This window comes from Dermochelys coriacea, chromosome 7 (genome assembly GCF_009764565.3).
Source record: "Dermochelys coriacea isolate rDerCor1 chromosome 7, rDerCor1.pri.v4, whole genome shotgun sequence".
Classification (NCBI taxonomy): domain Eukaryota; kingdom Metazoa; phylum Chordata; order Testudines; family Dermochelyidae; genus Dermochelys; species Dermochelys coriacea.
Window position 1 is genome coordinate 104,548,592 of NC_050074.1, and position 26,521 is coordinate 104,575,112.

The 26,521-nt window shown below is 43.2% G+C and overlaps 1 protein-coding gene across 1 annotated transcript in view; it reads right to left on the bottom strand.

Annotated features, from left to right (window-relative positions):
* FANK1 (fibronectin type III and ankyrin repeat domains 1) overlaps window positions 1–21,395 on the bottom strand; it is a 67,051-nt gene extending 45,656 nt beyond the window's left edge. Inside the window, 1 exon segment of the mRNA XM_038411766.2 lies at window positions 21,155–21,395. Coding sequence (XP_038267694.1) covers window positions 21,155–21,314 — 160 coding nt within the window. The 5' untranslated portion in view covers window positions 21,315–21,395.
* Between the last annotated feature and the right edge of the window lie 5,126 nt (window positions 21,396–26,521).

The window sequence follows — 26,521 nt, forward strand, 5'->3', positions numbered from 1 at the left end:
CCCCTTTCTTGGGATACAGGCTTCCAATAGCTTCTGCAGTTTTGATTTAAAGTAATCCCAGGCCTCCTCTACCTTTAGATCCATAAGTTCTTCAGTCCAATCCACTGCCCTAACTAATTTCCTTAATTTTTGAAAGTCAGCCCTTTTGAAATCAAAAACCCTAGTTGCAGATTTATTTTTGTTAATCCTTCCATTTAGTTTGAACTGAATTAGCTCATGATCACTTGAGCCAAGATTGTCCCCTACAACCATTTCTTCTATGAGGTCCTCGCTACTCACCAAAATTAAATCTAAAATGGCATCCCCTCTAGTCGGTTCAGCAACTACTTGATGAAGGAATCCATCAGCTATCGCATCTAGGAAAATCTGAGCCCTATTATTATTACTAGTACTGGTCCTCCAGTCTATATCTGGGAAGTTAAAGTCTCCCATGATCATGCAGTTTCCATTAGTATTTACTTTATTAAAGACATTAAAAAGGGCTTTATCCATATCCAAATTAGATCCCGGAGGTCTATAGCACACCCCAAGCACTATCGTAGGAGAGGCTTTACTAGTTTTCTTCCCCAATGTAATTTTTGCCCAGACGGACTCTGTCTTATCCATTGCATCGCTTCTTATTTCTTTACATTCTACCTCATCATTGATATACAATGCTACTCCACCACCTTTACCTTTGTTTCTGTCTTTCCTAAAGAGCACATACCCTTCAATACCTGTAGTCAAGTCATGACTACTATTCCACCATGTTTCTGTTATCCCTATAATATCTGGTTTCACTTCCTGCACCAGTAGCTCTAGTTCCTCCATTTTGTTACCTAGACTCCTCGCATTGGTGTATAAACATCTTAATTTTTGCTGTTTGGCCTCGCTCACATTTTGTACCCTATTAGGCACAGTCATTCTACATCCAGTATAACCTATTAGACTAGTATCCACACCGCCCTCACTCCTTATATACATTCTTCTACCCACGGCTGTATCCATTCTTACTTCATCTTGCATGAAGTGCTGTCTGATAGAGCAGATGGAGGAAAAGATCCGAGGTCTGGAGATGCAGGTGGAAAGTCTGGTTGAGTTTAGGAAGGGGTTTGAGCAAATGATGGAGCAAAGACATGAGGTATCTGAAGGGAAAAGTTCAGACTTACAGATGGAAGCAGGCTTGGGGAATTCTGAGGGAAGACTGGGTGAGGAAAGTGGTCAGTGGAAGCATGTGTCTAAAAGAACCAGGCAGAGGAAAAGATGGGCTAGTGAAGGAGAAATAGAGCTTAGTAACAAGTTTGCCGAGTTGGAAAATGAAGAAGGGGCTCAGCAGGTAGTTGCTGAAGGTGGAAGGGCAAGGAAGAAGAGAAGAGAGGCTAGTCCTATAGGAAAAGGGGAAGAGTCAAGGGAGACTACACCAAATATGAGCCCCAGGGGGATACAGGATGGGTTGAAGAGGATTATAAGGGAAATAGGAATGGAAAGAACTTGCAGCCAGAGGGAACGGGAGAGACTGGAGAATAGCACTGTCACCAGGAAAAGGCAGGTCTGTGTGATAGGGGACTCTTTATTGAGAAGAACAGACAGGCCTGTAACCAGAGCAGATCCAGAGAATAGAAGGGTGTGCTGTCTTCCAGGTGCTAAGATACGGGATGTAGACCTGAGGTTGAAAAGGATTCTAAAGGGAGCGGGAAAGAATCCCCTAATTATCCTTCATGTGGGAACAAATGATACGGCTAGATTCTCTCTGGAAAGTATTAAGGGAGACTATGCTAGGCTGGGGAAGACGCTTAAGGAAATTGAGGCTCAGGTGATCTTTAGTGGGATCCTGCCTGTTCCTAGAGAAGGGCAACAAAGGTGTGACAAGATTATGACTGTCAACAGATGGCTTAGGCAGTGGTGCTATAAGGAGGGCTTTGGGATGTATGGCCACTGGGAGGCATTCATGGAGAGAGGGCAGTTCTCTCGGGATGGACTTCACCTGAGGAGGGAAGGAAATAGACTTCTAGGATGGAGGCTGGCACAACTGATAAAGAGAGCTTTAAACTAGGAATTTGGGGGAGATGGTTGGGAGATGTCCAGGTAAACTCCACGCCAGATTTTAGCATTGAGAGGGAAGAAGACGAAGTAAGAAAGATATAGCCGTGGATAGGAGAATGTGTATAAGGAGCGAGGGCAGTGTGGATACTAGTCTAATAGGTTATACTGGTTGTAGAATGACTGTGCCTAATAGGGTACAAAATGTGAGCGAGGCCAAACAGCAAAAATTAAGATGTTTATACACCAATGCGAGGAGCCTAGGTAACAAAATGGAGGAACTATAGCTACTGGTGCAGAAAGTGAAACCAGATATTATAGCGATAACAGAAACATGATGGAATAGTAGTCATGACTTGACTACAGGTATTGAAGGGTATGTGCTATTTAGGAAAGACAGAAATAAAGGTAAAGGTGGTGGAGTAGCATTGTATATCAATGATGAGGTAGAATGTAAAGAAATAAGAAGCAATGCAATGGATAAGACAGAGTCCGTCTGGGCAAAAATTACATTGGGGAAGATAGCGCTTGGGGTGTGCTATAGACCTCGGGATCTAATTTGGATATGGATAGAGCCCTTTTTAATGTTTTTAATAAAGTAAATACTAATGGAAACTGCATGATCATGGGAGACTTTAACTTCTCAGATATAGACTGGAGGACCAGTGCTAGTAATAATAATAGGGCTCAGATTTTCCTAGATGCGATAGCTGATGGATTCCTTCATCAAGTAGTTGCTGAACCGACTAGAGGGGATGCCATTTTAGATTTAATTTTGGTGAGTAGCGAGGACCTCATAGAAGAAATGGTTGTAGGGGATAATCTTGGCTCAAGTGATCATGAGCTAATTCAGTTCAAACTGAATGGAAGGATTAACAAAAATAAATCTGCAACTAGAGTTTTTGATTTCAAAAGGGCTGACTTTCAAAAATTAAGGAAATTAGTTAGGGAAGTGGATTGGACTGAAGAATTTATAGATCTAAAAGTAGAGGAGGCCTGGGATTAATTTAAATCAGAGCTGCACAAGCTATCAGAAGCCTGTATCCCAAGAAAGGGGAAAAAATTCATAGGCAGGAGTTGTAAACCAAGCTGGATGAGCAAGCATCTTAGAGAGGTGATTAAGAAGAAGCAGAAAGCATACAGGGAGTGGAAGATGGGAGGGATCAGCAAGGAAAGCTACCTTATTGAGGTCAAAACATGTAGGGATAAAGTGAGACAGGCTAAAAGTAGAGTCGAGTTGGACCTTGCAAAGGGAATTAAAACCAATAGTAAAAGGTTCTATAGCCATATAAATAAGAAGAAAACTAAGAAACTAACTAAGAAAGAAGAAGTTGGGCCGCTAAACACTGAGGATGGAGTGGAGGTTAAAGATAATCTAGGCATGGCCCAATATCTAAACAAATACTTTGCCTCAGTCTTTAATAAGGCTAAAGAGGATCTTAGGGATAATAGTAGCATGACAAATGGGAATGAGGATATGGAGGTAGATATTACCATATCTAACCAACCTAATCTCCTTTTTTGAAAAAGTAACAGATTTTTTAGATAAAGGAAATGCAGTGGATCTAATTTACCTAGATTTCAGTAAGGCATTTGATACCGTGCCACATGGGGAATTATTAGTTAAATTGGAGAAGATGGGGATCAATATGAACATCAAAAGGTGGATAAGGAATTGGTTAAAGGGGAGACTGCAACGGGTCCTACTGAAAGGCGAACTGTCAGGTTGGAGGGAAGTTACCAGTGGAGTTCCTCAGGGATCGGTTTTGGGACCAATCTTATTTAATCTTTTTATTACTGACCTCGGCACAAAAAGTGGGAGTGTGCTAATAAAGTTTGCAGATGATACAAAGCTGGGAGGTATTGCCAATTCGGAGAAGGATCGGGATATTATACAGGAGGATCTAGATGACCTTGTAAACTGGAGTAATAGTAATAGGATGAAATTTAATAGTGAGAAGTGTAAGGTTATGCATTTAGGGATTAATAACAAGAATTTTAGCTATAAGTTGGGGACGCATCAATTAGAAGTAACGGAAGAGGAGAAGGACCTTGGAGTATTGGTTGATCATAAGATGACTATGAGCTGCCAATGTGATATGGCTGTGAAAAAAGCTAATGCGGTTTTGGGATGCATCAGGAGAGGCATTTCCAGTAGGGATAAGGAGGTTTTAGTACCGTTATACAAGGCACTGGTGAGACCTCACCTAGAATACTGTGTGCAGTTCTGGTCTCCCATGTTTAAAAAGGATGAATTCAAAGTGGAGCAGGTACAGAGAAGGGCTACTAGGATGATCCAAGGAATGGAAAACTTGTCTTATGAAAGGAGACTTAAGGAGCTTGGCTTGTTTAGCCTAACTAAAAGAAGGTTGAGGGGAGATATGATTGCTCTCTATAAATATATCAGAGGGATAATATAGGAGAGGGAGAGGAATTATTTAAGCTCAGCACCAATGTGGACACAAGAACAAATGGGTATAAACTGGTCACCAGGAAGTTTAGACTTGAAATCAGACGAAGGTTTTTAACCATCAGAGGAGTGAAGTTTTGGAATAGCCTTCCAAGGGAAGCAGTGGGGGCAAAAGATCTATCTGGTTTTAAGATTCTACTCGATAAGTTTATGGAGGAGATGGTATGATGGGATAATGGGATTTTGGTAAGTAATTGATCTTTAAATATTCAGGGTAAATAGGCCAAATCCCCTGAGATGGGATATTAGATGGATGGGATCTGAGTTACTATAGAAAATTCTTTCCTGGGTATCTGGCTGGTGAATCTTGCCCATATGCTCAGGGTTTAGCTGATCGCCATATTTGGGGTCGGGAAGGAATTTCCTCCAGGGCAGATTGGAAGAGGCCCTGGAGGTTTTTCGCCTTCCTCTGTAGCATGGGGCACGGGTCACTTAAGGGAGGATTCTCTGCTCCTTGAAGTCTTTAAACCACGATTTGAGGACTTCAATAGCTCAGACATAGGTGAGGTTTTTCCTAGGAGTGGGTGGGTGAGATTCTGTGGCCTGGTTGTGCAGGCGGTCGGACTAGATGATCAGAATGGTCCCTTCTGACCTTAGTATCTATGAATCTATACTTATATACAGAAAAAATATTTTTAGAACAGACAACTATTCCCTCAATTTAAAAAAAAATGTATACTGGAATAAAAAGTTCAAAGCTGCAGGTGCTGAAGGTATTGTTGCCCACTAGAGGCAACTGTTTTGACCTAAGAGGAAACAGTTTTGTTCATATACTGAAAGCTTTATTTTTGGGGTAAACATGCTGTTTCAGTTTGCTACTCCTGCGGGAATTCTGCACCTAAAAATGTTGCACACAATATTTTCAAATTCTGCAAAATACTGCATATTTTAATTTGTCAAAATAACACAATATAATCACACCAGTTTCAATTATTTTGGTCATTTATTTAGAAAAACCTGTCAGCAAGTATGTCTGTAAGAATACAGACAACAAAAAAAATTCAGGAAATGTTTGACAAATAGATTCCTTACTAGCCATATTAATACAGAACTCTGAGTAATAATTCATTTACACTACAATACAGAACCGTATTTTCCACACCCTTCAGAAGCAAAGGCTTGGGGGAGTCAGGAGTAACAAAGGAGCTGAGGGAGAAGAAAGTAATTGCTGGGAAGGAGCCTGGGTGTGAACTTGGAGGGTTGTTAGGTATGGGTGGGAAAAGTATGGAACAGGGTTTTTTTGGGGGATGGGGAGGGATTGTGAGGGAGCTTCCCCCATGTAGACCTGGCTGATCCCTAGACACTCCCATTCAGTCGAGCACATCTGTCCTTATCCCCATGTGTCCCTGTACCCCATATGTCTTTGCACCCATTGTCTACATATCTCTCCACTCCCACTCAGACACCCACTCCTCCCCATCCCCATGTAGCCCTGCACCCCTTCCCCATGTCTCTGTGCACACACTCAGCCACCTCCCATCCCCTTGTTGCCCTGCGCCTCCACTCCCATTCATCCCCTGCTCCAGTTTGTCCTTCTCCACTAGCCCTTATGAGCCCGTCTGACCCCCCAAGCTGTCTATCTTCCCATATCCGCATCTCCTGACCTGGCATGACAGATGTGAAAAAGGCAGGTTCTTTCTCTTCCCTAGCTGCTGCTCTGTTCTAGCATCATAGTGCCTTCTGGTGGGCAAAAGGTAGAACTGCAGCAACTTTCCAGCAGAAACTCTCTTCTGCACAAAACATTAAAAATGTGCACAGCTCATTAACTATGCATGGGCAATGGCGCAGAATTCCCCCAGTGGTAGTTTTCCTGTTGCAAGTTTTTTCTGTTTTAAGTCACAGGATATCTCAACCATAGCACCAAGACCAGCTGGAGAACAACAGTAAAAACTTTTACATCACAGATTGCATTTGGAAATCCAAGGTTGGAATGTATTTATTAACATGAAAATTATCAATCCGTTCTATAAGCTTCATCAGACCCGTGAAGTTTCCTGATTGGTTAGGAGACTCCCGTTTGAGACTGAGTCTAGACTACAGAGGCTCTACTAGCATAGCCACCTAGCGTAGACACAGCCTTCACAAAAAAAATCCATTTGTTTTTGAAGACAAAAAACACTCTTCCATCAAACATAGCTGTGTCTACACTGGGGGTTTCGTTGGCAGAACTATGTCAGACCAGGGTGTGCTTTTTTTATACCCCTGACCAACATAGCTATGCTGATATAACTTCGCAGCACAAAACAAGCCTTAACTGTTTTCTGCACAATTGCTGCCTACCAGCTTAAAGCTCCTGATGTGAAGAGGTGAGGAAATACTCTATGCCAGTAGTGGGCAACCTGCAGGCCGCATGCAGCCCATTAGGGCAAGCTGCTGGCGGGCCACCAGACTGTTTGTTTACATTTGCACAGCCGCCTGCAGCTCCCAGCCAGTAACATAGAAATTTCTGTTAGTAAAACTCAGTCCATATTGCAGCCTTATCACACAGTGTTACATTTGCTGCAATTTATTGAAATAAAGAAATGCATATTTACCTATGCAAATTAGGTTACTGGTTCTTTGCATTAAATCTCCAGACTTCTGAAATTTCAGCCATAACAGGTATGCCCCAGAGCCAGTGAGATGCATCTTCTACCACATGAAGAAGGGAAGCAAAGATGTTTTAGATTTACAACTCAGTAGATTTATCTATCTGTGTATGTTTTATATAAATATACACAGATACATTTTACAAAAATAAAAAGATCATATAATTCTTTTGGATTACCTTCATAGTTAACATGGGTACTAAAGCAAGAGATGAGACAAGTCTGGAAGGTCAAGAAAAGACAACATTTAAAAAATGTTTTGCAGTTTTAGACAACAGCTCCACTCACCATGGATTTGTTGTGGACATCTATTTACAAACAAGGCATTTGTTTGTAAATAAACAAAAACTAAATTAAAGAATGTCATCTTAAAAGGACTAGAGTCTTTCTAAATACATTAGAGTTTTTGTTCAGTTGGAGTTTAAGCTTATTTTCTATACTGTCTTCCAAAACTGAGATGACACTAAAAGAAAAGGAGTACTTGTGGCACCTTAGAGACTAACAAATTTATTAGAGCATAAGCTTTCGTGAGCTACAGCTCACTTCATCGGATGCTGTAGCTCACGAAAGCTTATGCTCTAATAAATTTGTTAGTCTCTAAGGTGCCACAAGTACTCCTTTTCTTTTTTGCGAATACAGACTAACACGGCTGCTACTCTGAAACCTGTGAGATGACACTGACAACTCTCCTTTAATTTCATTCACTATGCCCACATACTAGGGATTGCTGATTTTCCGTGCTTCCTAAGAGATGTCCTTAAAAAATAGGCTCTCAAAGGAGCTGTTTGGGATACTGTCTTAACATGGTGACAAAATTTCCAAGCTGACAACATCTGATACAGTGCCTGAAAATCTCTTCTCCACATTTTCCATGCTCTGTTTCTCACAGGTAATCTCTGGTCTCACACACAGAGTTGATCACCACTGAGTTCTTCATTCAAAGAAATAGTAGGAAAATACAGGAGCTAATTCCTATTTTATGGTATTGAGTTTCTTTTGGCTTCCAATCTAATTAACTAGGACCTTTATTTAGATTACTATACAAAAAGAACTCAGAAATACAACTACTTACTGAAAAACTCTTAAAATTCCCCATCATACTTAAGATGTGTTTGTAGAAAATTCCCCATGCCCCAAATGCAAAAAAGGATTTTCCCTTCATAGGAATACACACTCTCTACACTGTCACTAGTTTCTGGACTGGAGGATGCTGGGATTCCACCTGTTTTCTCTTTGAATGGAAGCGAGTAATATCCAGCATGCTCCTGTCCACAGGCTGTTTTTCTTGTCCTACAGTTATGCTACAATTAGGAACTGCTACATTTTCCTGAAAAGAGTCAGGCACTTCTCCTGAAAAGTTAAGCTAAGTTTCAATGTTTCAAAATGGAGAACTAGTCTAAAATATGTATATACACACACACACAACCCAATGTTTTCCATTTAATGAACAATAAGATTTGCTTTCACTAATTCTCAACAGGTTGTCTCATATGTGGCTACACTCAGACTTATTTTACTTTTTTGTGGGTGAAAAATATTTTCCCCCTTGCACTGGCTCTGATGCGTTGGCTGGTGTGTTAAGGGGTAAACCAAAGCTCCACCCACACTGCCCATCTACACAGAATGGGGAGTAACAGCCCAGAAATGGCTGTTCTCACTCCTGTGCAGGCTCCAGCAATGTGGATACTCCACACAGGGAAGCAAGGTGGTTCCATGCACACAACCCAACTACCTCTGTGCATGCACAAAGGAGGGCTCACAAGTGAGCTCTTAGGCCCAGATCTTTGGCACCTAAATAGTTTTGAGGATCTGGGCCCTAGTGCTAGAAGTTTTTTGCTTAATAGAAATTCTTCCATTGCAATTAGCATTCAATTTCTTTTCCTTTTCTTTAAAGGTCTTTAAAATGCATCTTTTAAACAAAATTTCCTTACTATGTTACCAATACACTAGCTTATTGACATTGAAAGAATTTTAAAATCCATCCACTTTTCACTTTGTTGTTTATTATTTCCTGCATTTCTCTCAATTTAGGCAATGAAAATAAATTAAGTAATTTTCAATTTTATTTCAGTTTAAACTTTCAAGTTTTCAATGCTTGGGCTGCAAATACTCCTGGGAAAATATTAATTTAAAACAACTGTTTTCCGGAATATTGTAATTTCACATCTGTGACTGATGCATACTCCCCACTAATGGCTGAATCAAGACTGAAGATGGGCTGGGTCACAGGGAATATCCTTTCTTCCAAGTACCCAGTAATAGCAGAGCAGCTGTAACCTGTAAATTTAAGCCACATCCCTCCACAGGGATGCAGAAAAAGAGAGAAAGACCAGAAAATCCGCACAGTGACAGCCCACAAACCCCTTTGAGCAAAGAAAAAGGAAGGACATGCAGAGTTGAGGGAGGGGGAGTTTTACATAAGAGGGCCTCACTTTGTACAATGGAACCACAACTGTTGCATTTCAAACCCCTCAATGAAAATGAAGCATATGCTCCTTAAATAATACAAAACAGCAGATAAACAACAGATCAAGAGCATAATATTTACTAGATTTTACATAATATTTACTTTCTTTCAATAACTGATTGTTAACATAGTTAGTTCTAGAAGTGAATTATATTTTCCAGGGAACAATTAGAACTGCTTTTTGCACTATCTTCACATCTCCCACTCCCATAACACCATAACTATTTGCATTTGCTTCAGGAATTGCCATTTTCTGGCTTGTTTTTTTCCTTCCCAAATTCAGGCTATGGCAGTGAGTTATCTAATTCTGGATGCACAATTAAATCATCTTGCAAACAGTTCACTGATCATGCTAATACTAAAATCACTGCTGATAAAGCTGAAGCAGATAAAGATTCGAACAAGAAAGAGTGACAAGGAGGAGCACATGCAGTTTAGGAAAACTATAAAAATATTGCATTACAGACCATGGAAGATTTTTCCCCACCCAAAACAAATTAGTTTAGTAATTTTATTCCTAACATTAATATAAACATATTTAAACTTGGATGATCCAGCAATAATTTAGTTTGGCTATTCCCTTCCAGGACTTCAGACTAGGACCTTGTGGGACATTTCCAAGGTTTATTTCTATCATTAAACACAAATCACTTGTAGTAAAAATAAAGCCTTGGATTCTCCACTGTGTCCAAGCACTTCCCTGTGGAGAAGTGGGTTGTAAGGGAGCTGGCCATGTCTCCTTGATGCTTATTCACCAGGCTGCTGTGCAAATTAAAGATGCCGAGAGACAACTTTAACGTATGCCACTGACATACACTAGTGGAGAAAATCAGGTATAGTCCATGCTTGTTCATGCTCCCTTCACCTCATTTCTCTCCCTCATTACACTAACTTGGATTCCTGCACAGGAAGAAACAGAGCTGCCTCCACCAGCTTTACACAAGCATAGATTCCTTTTACATATAGGGTGTTCTCATGTAAGAATGTCCAGCTACTTTAGGTTCACTATGTGCCACAAACAGCACCATGCTGGGTTTTTTGTTTTTTGTTTTTTAATTTGCATCATCACTCTATTTGCAATCTGAAAAAATGCCTTAAAATCAGTGCTGACGCACGATGAATTTTCTTTGTATTGATTAGGCAGATCCTGTTGATAATGACAGTTTAAATCCCAGTTACCTACAGAAGGAGCTCAGAATAAATACCTTCAGATGATTCCCCAAGGTCTGAAAGTTTAAATGTGGTCTGTACAATCTCAGTATCATTACAGTTGCCTCAGGTCAATAGACTATCATAGGAAATCAGTCCCTCCTGAGATATTGTCTATCATGACTGTTTAACAATTTATGGCTACTGTGTCCATTAGTCACATAGAGAAGCAAAGCATTTACTCAACCTCTGCCAATATTAACCATAACACAACATTTGCACTTGTTACTAAAAATCAGTATGTACAAGGAAAACTGTCCTTTAAATTAAGAAGAAAAATCATATTTTCCACAGATAACACACAGCTTCCCTGAATTTTCTACAGCTTAAATCCACTGAATAATGAGCACAAAGGAAAATATGGCAAATCAGGTTAGATATATTACTTACTCATTCGTGTATAACTCTGAATTGGCTCCTTGATTCCATATCCAAAGACCCAAAACAAATTAGAAATAATATTTTTCAAATATTGTTGCTCCAATCTCATTACAAATCAGAAGTTCCTATTTACTAACAACTCAAACTATTACACCAGCTCTTGGTCACTGAATTTCACACCTAAGTGTCCAATGCAAAAAACAAACTAACAAGTATGATTTTAATACAAAGAAAAGGAGTACTTGTGGCACCTTAGAGACTAAACACATTTATTTGAGCATAAGCTTTCGTGAGCTACAGCTCACTTCATCGGATGCAATCAGTGGAAAAATCTGATGAAGTGAGCTGTAGCTCACAAAAGTTTATGCTCAAATAAATTTGTTAGTCTCTAAGGTGCCACAAGTACCCCTTTTCTTTTTGCGAATACAGACTAATACGGCTGCTACTCTGAAATCTATGATTTTAATGTTTTAGGCCCTATTCCTGCAAACACTTATTCTCACGATTAACTTGATTAATACCAGTAATCCCACTTAAATAATTAATATTGCTAAAATATGACAAAATAAAAAAATAAGGACAGTTCCATCATAAAAGCAGGCAATGGGTATTTAGAAATAACTTCTCTCATTGACTATGGTCCATAATTGCTTCTTTGGAGAGGTATAGTCAATTTTGTGAATTCATATATTGAGAATCATGCAGGTCTATAATATGGATTACTACAAAATTAATATGGAAAACAATATTTAAAACATACTGAAAAGGAACAAAGGAGTGGGTCTACCACTACATAAAAAAAAATATGGAACCTTTCACCTTTCATCTATATGTCACTGTTTGGAATTTGAACCAGGTCAGTAGTGACAAAATTGTTACCATTTATCAACTGTTCAGTGGTCTATGTGATAGGAGTTGGTAATCTCAGTCCAGTTCCTAGAAGCCAGATGTCCGTATCACAGAATCCACCATCACAAATGTGATCAACCCATTATCACAGAAGAAACAAAGATGCTGATTTTGGCATAAAAAGTTCTACACATTTCTCTTCTAGCATGACACCACAGGAATTAAGATCAGCTGAGGTGCTTACACTAGTGGTCCCCACATTCAAATCAGATGATAAATTAACTCTTCCAGCTGATGCAACGGAGCCCAAGCCTGTTGACCTAAGAAAATGCTGCAAACACTCATTTATTTACACTTTTTTTTTTTTTAAACCACAAAGCGATATGCAGGAAAGGTTCAAATTTTCTTGATTTCAAGGAATGTAGTTTGGGTTCTTTAACATTATGGCAATATTTGAATTTTGGATCTTATTGTATATATGCAAAGCAAATGTGTTAAGCAGAGCACTTTATAAAATGAAATGCATGCACACATAAATGTCACTCCTATGGGCAGCCCCAGCAAAGGAGCCCAAGACTAAGTGGGTATGGAAACCGCAACTACTATGTCATTCCTAGAGCTGCCCCCTTCCAGATGAAGGCGGAGTTACAGTGGTGGAGAAACTTTGTCCCTATACCTGTACTGTGAATATACAGGGAATTTCAGTTTTCTATACTGTCAATCCAGCACCTCTCTCAAACAAAAGTTATAGCTAATATAAATAAATCTGAAAAGGGCTAACTTTGAAAATGTAGGACCTTAGAAAGCTATCTTCATAAACTGAAAAGTTATTAGAATCTAACAATCTCAAAAAAACCCAGGTCAATTTTTCATTAATTGTTTTCAGATATTGGTAATAAAAATACTATTGAAGTAATGTTCAAATATTTTGGGAGTAATTCCCATTTTATAAAATGGTATTTATCTAGTTATATATTGCTCCTGATTAAGCAGGCAAGGCATATATTACAGTTGCTTGGCCCGGACTTCAGGAGACAGCAGTTTTATTCTTGCACTACCCTAGGGAAGTTTGCTAACAAGTTAATCTCTTTTTTTGCACAAAAAATGTCCACACTAATAATGCATCATGTTATTTACAGACTTATTTACAGTTAGCAGCAGCCATGACAAGCAAACAATTAAAAATATAAATACCAAAAACACAGTCAAAAACAAAGGAAACACACAAGTCATTTTTTTAAAAGCTGTGGGAGGATGATGGTTTGCTGTGACCTTAAACATTTGAAGTGACTTCCAGCATGATTCACAATGGGGAATCACCACAACAATCTAGGACATACTTTAGTTACAAAATTACAGGCAACATTTAAACAAGAACAATAAAATGTGTGTGCATTTTATTACCACCACTCCATGAACTCTGTTCATCTGAAAAGATGCACAAGCTTTTGTGTTCTAGAACTCTCGAAGTTACTAATTCGGCTTGAGGCACACTGGCTATTTTCAGCCAAGCACAAGACAAAGGCATCTTTAACATTGTTCCTGCTCCGTGTCACACATGGCCAGAGCAGGTTGATGAGGGTGTGAAGCTGTTTGCCAAATCTAACTTTCCACCGACTTTTCCATCCAGGATGAACCAGAGATAACATGTATACCATCACTACACTATTATTTATCAGCTCATGTTGTCAACTGACACCATAACATTTCAATGGTATATCTGACTTCTAGAAGAGATGAGATCTTTCTTGTATTCATCTCAAATCACTGCACAACGTATAGGCCACATCCTGTTGTATTTCAATGGGACCGCTGCCAAAGTAGAGAGAGAGATTTGAAATGTTACATCCAGGAATCATTTCACTCAACACTATAGCCCTGATCCTGCAAAGACTTATTCATGTATTTAATTCTAGGCATTGGAGTACTTCCATTGACTTCAATAATAAACCAATGGGGCTACCCACATGCTCAAGAGCAAGAATGTGCATAAGTCTTCACAGGACTGAGGACACAGTTTATCCTAGACATCATATTGTGCAACTGGTTCTACACATTATATATTGCTAGTGCCCTGATTAGCTATCAGACTTTGCACAATGTGTGTGTATTTTTTAATGACTTAGTTTATAAAGGTTATGCCTAAAAGGAATAGAAAACTAAATATGTGGAATTGATGGATCACCTTATTTGAATACTATTTCTAATTATTTCATGGTATTGTACAATATGTTAAATTTTTAAAAACTTATAGCATACACAGATCAATCAACTTCCTGTTACTGTACTGTGCTTGTAAAAAAACCATTTGCAATCACCTAAACAAGCCAAAGATACTATATTTACTTCATACTCTGGAGCCATGTAAATTAAAGCTTTGTTAAATAAGAAAAAATACATTTTCATTTTAAAACAACTATTCTTTAATATATACCAGATTTGATTATTTTAACAACATTACAAGTTTCAGAGTAGCAGCAGTGTTAGTCTGTATTCGCAAAAAAGAAAAGAAGTACTTGTGGCACCTTAGAGACTAACTAACAAATTTATTTGAGCATAAGCTTTCGTGAGCTACACAAAAGCTTATGCTCATATAAATTTGTCAGTTAGTCTCTAAGGTGCCACAAGTACTCCTTTTCTTTTTTGCAAACATTACAAGTGTTTACTAATATATACTAATAAATGGTTCCATACATTGAGGTCTGTTTTAACAGTCTCCTAAAGGAAGTGGAAACCGTCCCATTTCTGGAGTCTTTCAGATTTATAATTGAAAAAAAAAAGCATTTTTTAATATATCAGAGGGTACAATCCTAACCACTTTGGAGATGTCAGGATGACAAAATTACCAAATAGGTATTTTCCATTTTTAATATCTATATTTCTAGGTAGTGGTTGCTGTTTCTCTAACAGAGGTGAACAGACTTATATAAAGAATGAAAAAGTGTACACTCAAGAACACTATTATTACAAGCTAAGAATATTATTTTATTATTTAACATTTACACTGCAGTAGAGCCTAAAGGCAACTACCAGATTTGACCCCATAGATTGTAATAAATTATTTTCTTAACCAATAATTCTACTAAATATAAACTATACTTCTGCAAACTTTTGGCCATAAATTTTCTACAGACATTTTAATTACAGTTTCTGGGTGAAAACTTGGCTTATTTGAAATGGTAAAACTCCCATTGACTTCAATGGGGCCAAGATTTCACTCTGTTTTTGTTATTAATTAGAAATTTCAATTTGAGAAGACAGCCATTTCTTTATACTGAATATCATCTACACAAATTGTTAAAAATGTAAAACAATCTGCACATCACTGCCTAATATGTTGACCAACATAGTCTCATTGTTTCCTTGTACTCTCCTGTCTGCCTATATCGTATATGCCCCGTTTTATACTTGGATTGTAAATTCCTTGGTGCAGGAACTTTTTGTTCTGTGTTTGTGCCTAGCACAATGGGTTCTCAGATCCCATCAACTTCTCTAAACGTTCGGTGTGGTGTGGATAAGGCCACAAGGGTGAACTCCTGGCCACCCTAATGTCAATAGCAAAGCTCTCACTGACTTCAGTAGGGCCATGATTTAAATCCAAGAGTACGTCTTCACTACCTGCTAACTCGGCAGAGAGTGATCGATCTATTGGGGATCGATTTATCACATCTCATCTAGATGTGATAAATCGATCCCCAAATCAATGCCTGCACTCCACCTCAGCAGGAGGAGTAAGCGGAGCCACCGCGGTCGACTTGCCGCCGTGAGAACAGCCAGGTAACTCGAACTAAGATGCTTTGGCTTCAGCTACACGAATAGAGTAGTGGAAGTTGCGTATCTTAGTTCAAACCCTCCCCTAGTGTAGCCCAAGCCCAAGCGTTCAAAAATTAATCCAAAATGGTGGCTGTAGTAACGTGGTGGGATTTTCTAGGTCCCAACAGGCTACCACATCATTAAAGTAATACCATTGTAAAGAAATACAACATTGTCCAAATGTAGCTGAAAGTCACTATAATAGAACATTGTCACAAGATAACAGTCTCCTGCTGCCAAAGCAAAACTAAGACTTATTTTCAAAGCATGAGACATTGACCAGATTCAGTTACAGTGACTGTGATTAAAGGAAACCAACCATGACAATTTCAGCTGCAGTCAAATCACAAGGGAAAAAGTGCCAAACAAAAAAGGACTAACTGATGAGAGAAAATATTTTACTTGTGTGCTTCCCAGAGGATTACAAACAATAAAGAGAAAAACATTTTAAAAGCAATTAAATAATTTGACGGTTTTTTCAAATATCTAATTGCAGGGTAGGTTAATTAATTTAAATCAGTTGTTTAGAAAAGAAAAAAATTATTAAAAAGCAGGTTTTTTTATTTTGATTCAAACTATTTTAATAAAGAATTCTTAATTTTCATTGTCTGGTACATGAACCAAAAATATACCTTGTCAGCAGTCAGATGAGTTGTTTTAATGGGACATCAACTTTTTTAAAAAACAAAGAAATAAAATACACTTCTGTTTGAAGGTGTGATTGTTAATGCACAGAAAATTTAAAAGGTAATTTAGGAGCTGATGTAAACCTGAAGTTTTTTTTTTAAATAAATGGACCAAATTTCAACTTGACAGTGTCTTTTTTAAGGGACATTGTCAATTTAAATTTGTCCCAAAACTCTGCCAAAACAAGCTTTTACAAAACTCACACCAACAGGTATTCCCCTTATCATTAATTATTTATCACTGACAATTAAAACAGGAGTGGTAAAGTAAAAAAGCATTCTCTTGCACTGTTTTACTCTTAAATATTTCAGCTATGGAAGCCTGAAGCTGACTTCATTGATTTACAAAAAGAAAAGGAGTACTTGTGGCACCTTAGAGACTAACAAATTTATAAGAGCATAAGCTTTCGTGAGCTACAGCTCACTTCATCGGATGCATTTGGTGGAAAAAACAGAGGAGAGATTTATATACACACACACAGAGAACATGAAACAATGGGTTTATCATACACACTGTAAGGAGAGTGATCACTTAAGATAAGCCATCACCAGCAGCAGGGGGGGGAAAGGAGGAAAACCTTTCATGGTGACAAGCAAGGTAGGCTAATTCCAGCAGTTAACAAGAATATCAGAGGAACAGTGGGGGGTGGGGTGGGAGGGAGAAATACCATGGGGAAATAGTTTTACTTTGTGTAATGACTCATCCATTCCCAGTCTCTATTCAAGCCTAAATTAATTGTATCCAGTTTGCAAATTAATTCCAATTCAGCAGTCTCTCGTTGGAGTCTGTTTTTGAAGCTTTTTTGTTGAAGTATAGCCACTCTTAGGTCTGTGATCGAGTGACCAGAGAGATTGAAGTGTTCTCCAACTGGTTTTTGAATGTTATAATTCTTGACGTCTGATTTGTGTCCATTCATTCTTTTACGTAGAGACTGTCCAGTTTGGCCAATGTACATGGCAGAGGGGCATTGCTGGCACATGATGGCATATATCACATTGGTAGATGCGCAGGTGAAGGAGCCTCTGATAGTGTGGCTGATGTGATTAGGCCCTATGATGGTATACCCTGAATAGATATGTGGACAGAGTTGGCAACAGGCTTTGTTGCAAGGATAGGTTCCTGGGTTAGTGGTTCTGTTGTGTGGTGTGTGGTTGCTGGTGAGTATTTGCTTCAGATTGGGGGGCTGTCTGTAAGCAAGGACTGGTCTGTCTCCCAAGATCTGTGAGAGTGATGGGTCGTCCTTCAGGATAGGTTGTAGATCCTTGATGATGCTGGAGATGTTGGAGAGGTTTTAGTTGGGGGCTGAAGGTGATGGCTAGTGGCGTTCTGTTGTTTTCTTTGTTGGGCCTGTCCTGTAGTAGGTGACTTCTGGGTACTCTTCTGGTTCTGTCAATCTGTTTCTTCACTTCAGCAGGTGGGTATTGTAGTTGTAGGAATGCATGATAGAGATCTTGTAGGTGTTTGTCTCTGTCTGAGGGGTTGGAGAAAATGCGGTTATATCATAGCGCTTGGCTGTAGACAATGGATCGAGTGGTATGATCTGGATGAAAGCTAGAGGCATGTAGGTAGGAATAGCGGTCAGTAGGTTTCCGATATAGGGTGGTTTTTATGTGACCATCGCTTATTAGCACCGTAGTGTCCAGGAAGTGGATCTCTTGTGTGGACTGGTCCAGGCTGAGGTTGATGGTGGGATGGAAATTGTTGAAATCATGGTGGAATTCCTCAAGAGCTTCTTTTCCATGGGTCCAGATGATGAAGATGTCATCAATGTAGCGCAAGTAGAGTAGGGGCATTAGGGGACGAGAGCTGAGGAAGCGTTGTTCTAAGTCAGCCATAAAAATGTTGGCATACTGTGGGGCCATGCGGGTACCCATCGCAGTGCCGCTGATTTGAAGGTATACATTGTCACCAAATGTGAAATAGTTATGGGTGAGGACAAAGTCACAAAGTTCAGCCACCAGGTTAGCCATGACAGTATCGGGGATACTGTTCCTGACGGCTTGTAGTCCATCTTTGTGTCACAGGTCACTCCCAGGCAAACTCAGCGTTCCCCCTACTTCACCTCTGCCAGCCCCCAACCCCATCACAACCGCAGCACCCCCAGCCATCCCACTACTTCACCTCTGCCAGCCCCCAACCCCATCACTCCCCAGTGCCCCCAGCCATCCCACCTCTACCAGCCCCCCAGGTCACTCCCAACACTCCGTGTAACCCCACTACTTCACCTCTGCCAACCCCCCGTCACTCCACAGCACCCCCTGTAATCCCACTACTTCACCTCTACCAACCCCCATCACTCCTCAGCGCCCCCAGCCACCTCACTGTTTCACCTCTGCTATCCCCCCCGTCACTCCCCAGCACCCCCACCATCCCACTACTTCACCTCTGCCAGCACCCCACAGGTCACTCCCAGGCAAACGCAGCGTTCCCCCTACTTCACCTCTGCCAGCCCCCAACCCCATCACTCCCCAGCGCCCCCAGGCACCCCACTACTTCACCTCTGCCAGCCCCCCATCACTCCCCAGCGCCCCACTACTTCACCTCTGCCAGCCCCCCATCACTCCCCAGCGCCCCCAGCTATCCCACTACTTCACCTCTACCAGCCCCCCATCACTCTCCAGCCCCCCACTACTTCACCTCTGCCAGCCCCCCATCACTCCCCAGCGCCCCACTACTTCACCTCTGCCAGCCCCCATCACTCCCCAGCGCCCCACTACTTCACCTCTGCCAGCCCCCCATCACTCCCCAGCCATCCCACTACTTCACCTCTGCCAGCCCCCCATCACTCCCCAGCCATCACACTCCTTCACCTCTGCCAGCCCCCCATCACTCCCCAGCGCCCCACTACTTCACCTCTGCCAGCCCCCCATCACTCCCCAGCACCCCCAGCTATCCCACTCCTTCACCTCTACCAGCCCCCCATCACTCCCCAGCCATCCCACTCCTTCACCTCTGCCAGCCCCCATCACTCCCCAGCGCCCCACTACTTCACCTCTGCCAGCCCCCCATCACTCCCCAGCGCCCCCAGCTATCCCACTACTTCACCTCTACCAGCCCCCCATCACTCCCCAGCCATCCCACTCCTTCACCTCTGCCAGCCCCCCATCACTCCCCAGCGCCCCACTACTTCACCTCTGCCAGCCCCCCATCACTCCCCAGCCATCCATCCCACTACTTCACCTCTGCCAGCCCCCCATCACTCCCCAGCCATCCCACTCCTTCACCTCTGCCAGCCCCCCATCACTCCCCAGCGCCCCACTACTTCACCTCTGCCAGCCCCCCATCACTCCCCAGCGCCCCACTACTTCACCTCTGCCAGCCCCCCATCACTCCCCAGCGCCCCCAGCTATCCCACTCCTTCACCTCTACCAGCCCCCCATCACTCCCCAGCCATCCCACTCCTTCACCTCTGCCAGCCCCCCATCACTCCCCAGCGCCCCACTACTTCACCTCTGCCAGCCCCCATCACTCCCCAGCGCCCCACTACTTCACCTCTGCCAGCCCCCCATCACTCCCCAGCGCCCCCAGCTATCCCACTACTTCACCTCTACCAGCCCCCCATCACTCCCCAGCCCCCCACTACTTCATCTCTGCCAGCCCCCCATCACTCCCCAGCCCCCCACTACTTCACCTCTGCCAGCCCCCCATCACTCCCAGCCATCCCACTACTTCACCTCTGCCAGCCCCCCATCACTCCCCAGCCATCCCACTACTTCACCTCTGCCAGCCCCCCATCACTCCCCAGCGCCCCCAGCTATCCCACTCCTTCACCTCTACCAGCCCCCCATCACTCCCCAGCCATCCCACTCCTTCACCTCTGCCAGCCCCCCATCACTCCCCAGCGCCCCACTACTTCACCTCTGCCAGCCCCCCATCACTCCCCAGCGCCCCACTACTTCACCTCTGCCAGCCCCCATCACTCCCCAGCGCCCCCAGCTATCCCACTACTTCACCTCTACCAGCCCCCCATCACTCCCCAGCCCCCCACTACTTCATCTCTGCCAGCCCCCCATCACTCCCCAGCCCCCCACTACTTCACCTCTGCCAGCCCCCCATCACTCCCCAGCCATCCCACTACTTCACCTCTGCCAGCCCCCCATCACTCCCCAGCCATCCCACTACTTCACCTCTGCCAGCCCCCCATCACTCCCCAGCGCCCCACTCCTTCACCTCTGCCAGCCCCCCATCACTCCCCAGCGCCCCACTCCTTCACCTCTGCCAGCCCCCCATCACTCCCCAGCCATCCCACTCCTTCACCTCTGCCAGCCCCCCATCACTCCCCAGCGCCCCACTCCTTCACCTCTGCCAGCCCCCCATCACTCCCCAGCCATCACACTCCTTCACCTCTGCCAGCCCCCCATCACTCCCCAGCGCCCCACTACTTCACCTCTGCCAGCCCCCCATCACTCCCCAGCGCCCCACTCCTTCACCTCTGCCAGCCCCCCATCACTCCCCAGCCATCCCACTCCTTCACCTCTGCCAGCCCCCCATCACTCCCCAGCGCCCCACTCCTTCACCTCTGCCAGCCCCCCATCACTCCCCAGCGCCCCACTACTTCACCTCTGCCAGCCCCCCGCCCAGGTCACTCCCCAGCCATCCCACCACTTGCCCCCCCCCGCGTCCCCTCTTCCACGGCTGTTGTCCCAGCTCTTCCTCTCCGGGCTCGCTCACCCTTGCTCGACTCCATGGCGGCGGCGGCTCCCCTTGGATCTCTTACACCGCCCGTGTTCACCTCTGGGCGGAGCCCGGCGCCCCGTCTCCACGGCAACGCTGAGGGGGGGCTGGGCGGCCCACAGCTAAGCGGAGACAGGCCCAGAGGCTCCTCAAACATCGATGGGGCGCGGCAGCGCGCCTGCGCCGGCGGCTTAGCCCGCCGAGAGAGGGAGAGCGATAAACTCTCGAACTCCAGGTATCCCTCCGCTAGCGGCTTCTAGAGCCGAACTTCAAGGCTTGCTGACCCACCCAGTGTGTATCCATGCGCCAGGCGCCGCCGAAGAGCCGTCACCCACAATAGGGTTCCGTCATAGAGACCCCATCAACCAGCAGGGCCCTAGCCCCCGACCCACAGACCTCATCGGTCCCCAGGTCCCCTTTACCCACCCTGAATGTGTTTGCCAATGGTCTCAAGGCTCCTGGCCAGCCCTGTATCCCTCCACTCCTCCTTGATGAGGGGTTACATAGGAGCTATGGGCCCTTTGGGTCCAGTGGGTAACACCTGTTGGGTGCAGGTTCTCAGTGACTCTGAGAGGAGGTGGCTACAGGGTATGAGTTGCTCCCTAGGGAAGGATTCGCTGTCCCTAAGGGAGAGGGGTCTTTATGTTCCTGGGAAAAGCTAAGAGTTCCTGTTTCCCGTGGTGAGAAGGAGAGGGAAGTGCTGATGTCACAAAGATGTTTCTCTGTACCCCATAAGACACACCTGGAGGCTACATGGATTTTTCCCTCCTACTGTTAGGTCCGCAGATGCTTCCTCACGGTCTTCACTCTGTATAAGTGTCCCTTCTGGGGTTTACCAGGATTTATAGACTGCTGAAATTGTATACTTCCTTTTTCAGAACGCTAAGGACTTGTCTGCAGTAAAAGTTTTGACACGTCAGTTATACCATCGTGCCTAGTTTATACAAGTATAAATTAATAGTCTGCTACAAACTGTACCCCTATAGTGTGGATGCATTTATACTGGTATAAAAGTGCTTATACCCGCATAGCGTTTTCCAGTTCAAGAAGCAAAATAAGTTAAACCAATATAACTGTGTCCACAGAAGAGCTTATACTGGTATAACTGTATTGATAAAAAAAATCAGCCCCCCAAACCTAAACAGTTATACAAGGACAACTTTACTAACATAGAGCAGGCCTAATTCAGGGCATCAGGGTCCAACTGCAGCTGTCCCACCTTCACTGTTTCAGTCTTGAGTTGATCTTAACTCCCACTATTGTTTCTCAGTCAGATAGTTTTTCCATGTGGATCTTCTAGAACATTTTCCAAAATGGGCCTAATACTCATACTCCTGCTAACTGAACACCTGGAGAGAGGTGCTAGTACACCACATCACTGCATGTAGTCTCATTTTGAGATCTGTTTTTATTTAACATATATTTTCATAAACACACCAAAACTTATACACATAGTGCATACTAATAAATATGTTATACAACACAGTTTGATCTTCCTGTTTCAGTGATTTTCTCGAATCACTGGTATATCATATAATACTGTAACGATGCTGCCTTTGGTGGGACATTTCTGAGAGTACCAATTCAGGACAAATTGCTTAGAGCAGGGCAATTACAGCCCAAGGCTGGGGTCCTTTGCACACCAAACCAGCCAAACAAAGAGGACTTTGGTTTTACCTCACTAGCTAACCATAAATCATACAAGCAATTCCCTTAGACACTCCAGTTTCCCAGTATCATCACCAGTGCCACTCAGTATATGGATGAATGGTTATGAAAACCAATATCCCAGTGAAAGAAAAAGAGGTTCTCCTGATCCCAAAGGGCCAAGCCCCAGATCCAGGTCAATATACAAGTCAGATCATACCCACAAATTACACTGTTGCCAATCCTTTAGAAAATAAATTCTAAAGGTTTATTCATAAAAAAAAAGAAATATAGATGAGAGCTAGAATTGGATAAATGGAATCAATTACATACAGTAACAGCAAAATTCTTGGTTCAGGCTTGTAGCAAAGTTGGAATAAAGTGCAAGTTCAAATCAAGTCAAATTTAATACATCCACAGCTGGGTTGGATCATTCAGTTCTTTGTTCAGCACTTCAGTTTGTAGCCAAGTTCCTCCAGAGACAAGAAGCAGGATTGAAGACAAAATGCAGGTGTTTCCATGGCCTTTTATATTCTTTCTCTTGGGGGTGGAAATCCCTTGGCTCTCCTGTGCAAGATCACAGCAAGATGGAGTTTGGAGTCACATCTACACTAGGACATTGACCCATTCTTGGCAACCATTGTCATCAACAGGTTCCTTCTGAACTGGTGTTGAAGTGGATAGTGTGCATGGGACAAAACTATTTTCAGCATTATTGAAGAAAGTATGATGGAACAGTGATTAACAAGCTTTTGGTAACATTGCTAAAATGTTGTTGTAGCAGTCAAACTATTGTCAGCATGGTTCAAGGTAAAATCTGTTGCTGATAACCACTGTTAGTAATGGTCAGTGCCCAAATGTAAATGGACCTTTAGAGTAGACAAAGGAGTTAAAATCTGTAGGAACTGTGACATGTTTTAACTTCTTATTGGAAGCCCCTGTACAGAAGGCTTTTGCTGGAAATGTGTTCACTGAGTGAACAGAAATATATGAGCTATGTGTTGTTCTTAAAATCTGTGTGCTTTGTAAGCCCATGGTGCATTAAAGTTCTTCATTACGGGTTCCTTAAAAAAATTTAATGAAATGTCTCTGATCTCTCCCTTTTTGGGTGAAACGATGAAAGGAAGGACTGGGGCAGTTTGAGACAGCTTTTCCCTGTGGAAAAGTTCTTGATGAAATGTACTTCTATCCGAATGCTTGTTAAATATACTTCTCATACATGAGGAAAATACAATTGCTATGTGAAACATCTCATAAAGAATTTGTAGAGATTTAACTCCATTGCATGTGCAATGTTCATTGTACATGGGCATTTTGTCATGGCTACCATTTTAGCATCAAAGCCCTCCGAAAATATGGAACAAGGGAATGAGGAGGGATATGCACAAGGAAGTAGGATTTAATGAGAAGAAGGTGTTAAAATGAAAACTAGATAGAAAGATGAGGAAAACAGAGATCTGAACAAAAGGAATAAAAGGATATAAAAATTACTTAATGGATATAACTGGAGACAGTTTTGTTATTAGCTATAATTTAGGAATGGATACTGCGGTTTTCAAAAAAATGAAATGCCAAGCGTGTAGATTCCCAGATTCTTTCCTCCAAAGAATATGCCCGTTTCAAAGGGAATAAACTAAAGCATTTGATTACAAAGTATGCAAAAGGTATATTCTCTTAGATAGCATTTGTTTTCTAAAATACACTGGTTCGTAGAACTGTTGTCTGGCTAAGTTAAAAGAAACATTTTGGGATCAGAGAGCTCACACTTAGGGCCTAATCCAAAGCCCAGTGCAGTTAATGGAAGTGACCCAATGCAGATTTTGGACCAAGCACATCAGGAGAAATATTTGTTAGTAGTGTAAAGTTATTTTTTTAAAAAAATCAATTTTTAAATAATCCACAACACTTTTTGAAAAAAAATCAGGGATGGTGAACCAGAGATATGTCTACACAACACACTAAGCCTGAGTCTGTGGGGCTTGGGCTTGTGGACTCATGTTTCCAAGCCCATGCTTGATCATCCACACTGCAATAGAAACTCAGGCCTCACAACTGTGAATGCATGTCCATAGTGCACTACGCAGATCCAAGTCAGAACTTCAGCTTCTATGGTCGTCTACCAGGATTCCTAGCACCCCCGCCAGCTGAAACCGTTCTGTTGCTGTCTCCATAGTGGGTTATGGAAGAACTTGTTTGTCCATCCTTCAGGACTTGACTGGAAGAATTTGAGGTCATTTTAGCTCATGAACACATTCAGCTGAGCCATTTCATGTTCTCACACTCCCTCCAGAGCCAGAGCCAGAGCCAATAGGGATCCTGCCCTGGTGGAAGAACTTCTCTAACACATGCTGTCAGTCCTGTTTCAGGCACAGGCAGAACATCTGCAAGACATGGGTGGACATTTCAGCAGCAGTTTTTGACTTGCTGAAGGCACCTCTCAGTTGGGCATACTAACATGCCAGCTGCAAACCAGCTACTGCTGCTCATGTCCTTTGCCTTAGCTGCAGATTACCCCTATATAGACCACTGCTTCTAGAGCGGGGCCACAAGCACAGACTTATGGGGATCACACTGTCATGCTCACCTGAGATGACCAACAGGGGGTCCAGCACTTTCACATGAAGAAGCAGACATTTTTGGAGTTTTGGGATCAGTTTGCCCCTATTCTCTAGCTCCAGGACACCTACATGAGGGCAACTGTGCTGGTCCAGAAGTGAGTTGCCACAGCCATCTGGAAGCTGGCTACCTCAAACTTCTACAGGTCTGTGTCTAACCAGTTTGGAGTTGGCAAATCAACTGTGTGGGATGTTGTTGCAGAGGTCTGTGAGTTATCAGAACTGTGATTTACCTGAAGATGGTGGGCATAATAAATGCTTCTGAAATAATTGCTGGTTTTCAGAGAATGGACTTTCCAGTCTGCACAGGGCCATTGATGGGACTCAGATGCCTATAGTTTGCCCACCACAAGGATCACATGAGTACATAGGCCACAAAGGATACCACTTTACCATTATGCAGGTCCTGGTTGACCACAAAGGCAGATTCATGGACACTAACGTGGATGCACTGGCAGGGTGCATGATGCCAAGGTGTTTTGGAGAGCAGGACTTTACCTTCATAGAGAGGCTGGGACATTATTCCCATCAAATGACATTGTTATAAATGGAGTCACTGTCCCCACTGTTTAGGGCAGAGGTGGGCAAACTATGGCCCACGGGCCACATCTGGCCCTCAGGACCATCCTGCCCAGCCCCTGAGCTCCTGGCTTGGGAGGTTAGCCCACGGCCCCTCCCCCGCAGCCACGCCACCGTGCAGGCAGCGCTCTGGGCCGCGGGGCTGCGCACTCATGCAGGGCAGCACAGCAGTGTGTCTGGCTCCGGCTGGGCAGCGCAGCTGCCAGACATGCTGTTTTGAGCGGCATGGTAAGGGGGCCGGGGCTGGGGGGTTGGATAAGGAGCAGGGAGTCCCAGGGGGCAGGCAGGGGACAGGGAGCAGGGGGCAGTTGGATGGGGCAGAGGTTCTGGGGGATGGTGGTCAGGGAATGGGGAACGGGGGGGTTAGATGCGGGTGAGGTCCCAGGGGGCGGTTAGTGTTGGGAGTCCCAGGGGTTATCGGGGACAAGGAGCGGGGGGGGGGTGGGAAGTTCTGAGGGGGGCAGTCAGGGGGCGGGAAGTGGGAGGCGTCAGACAGGGGGCAGAGGCCAGGCTGTTTGGGGGG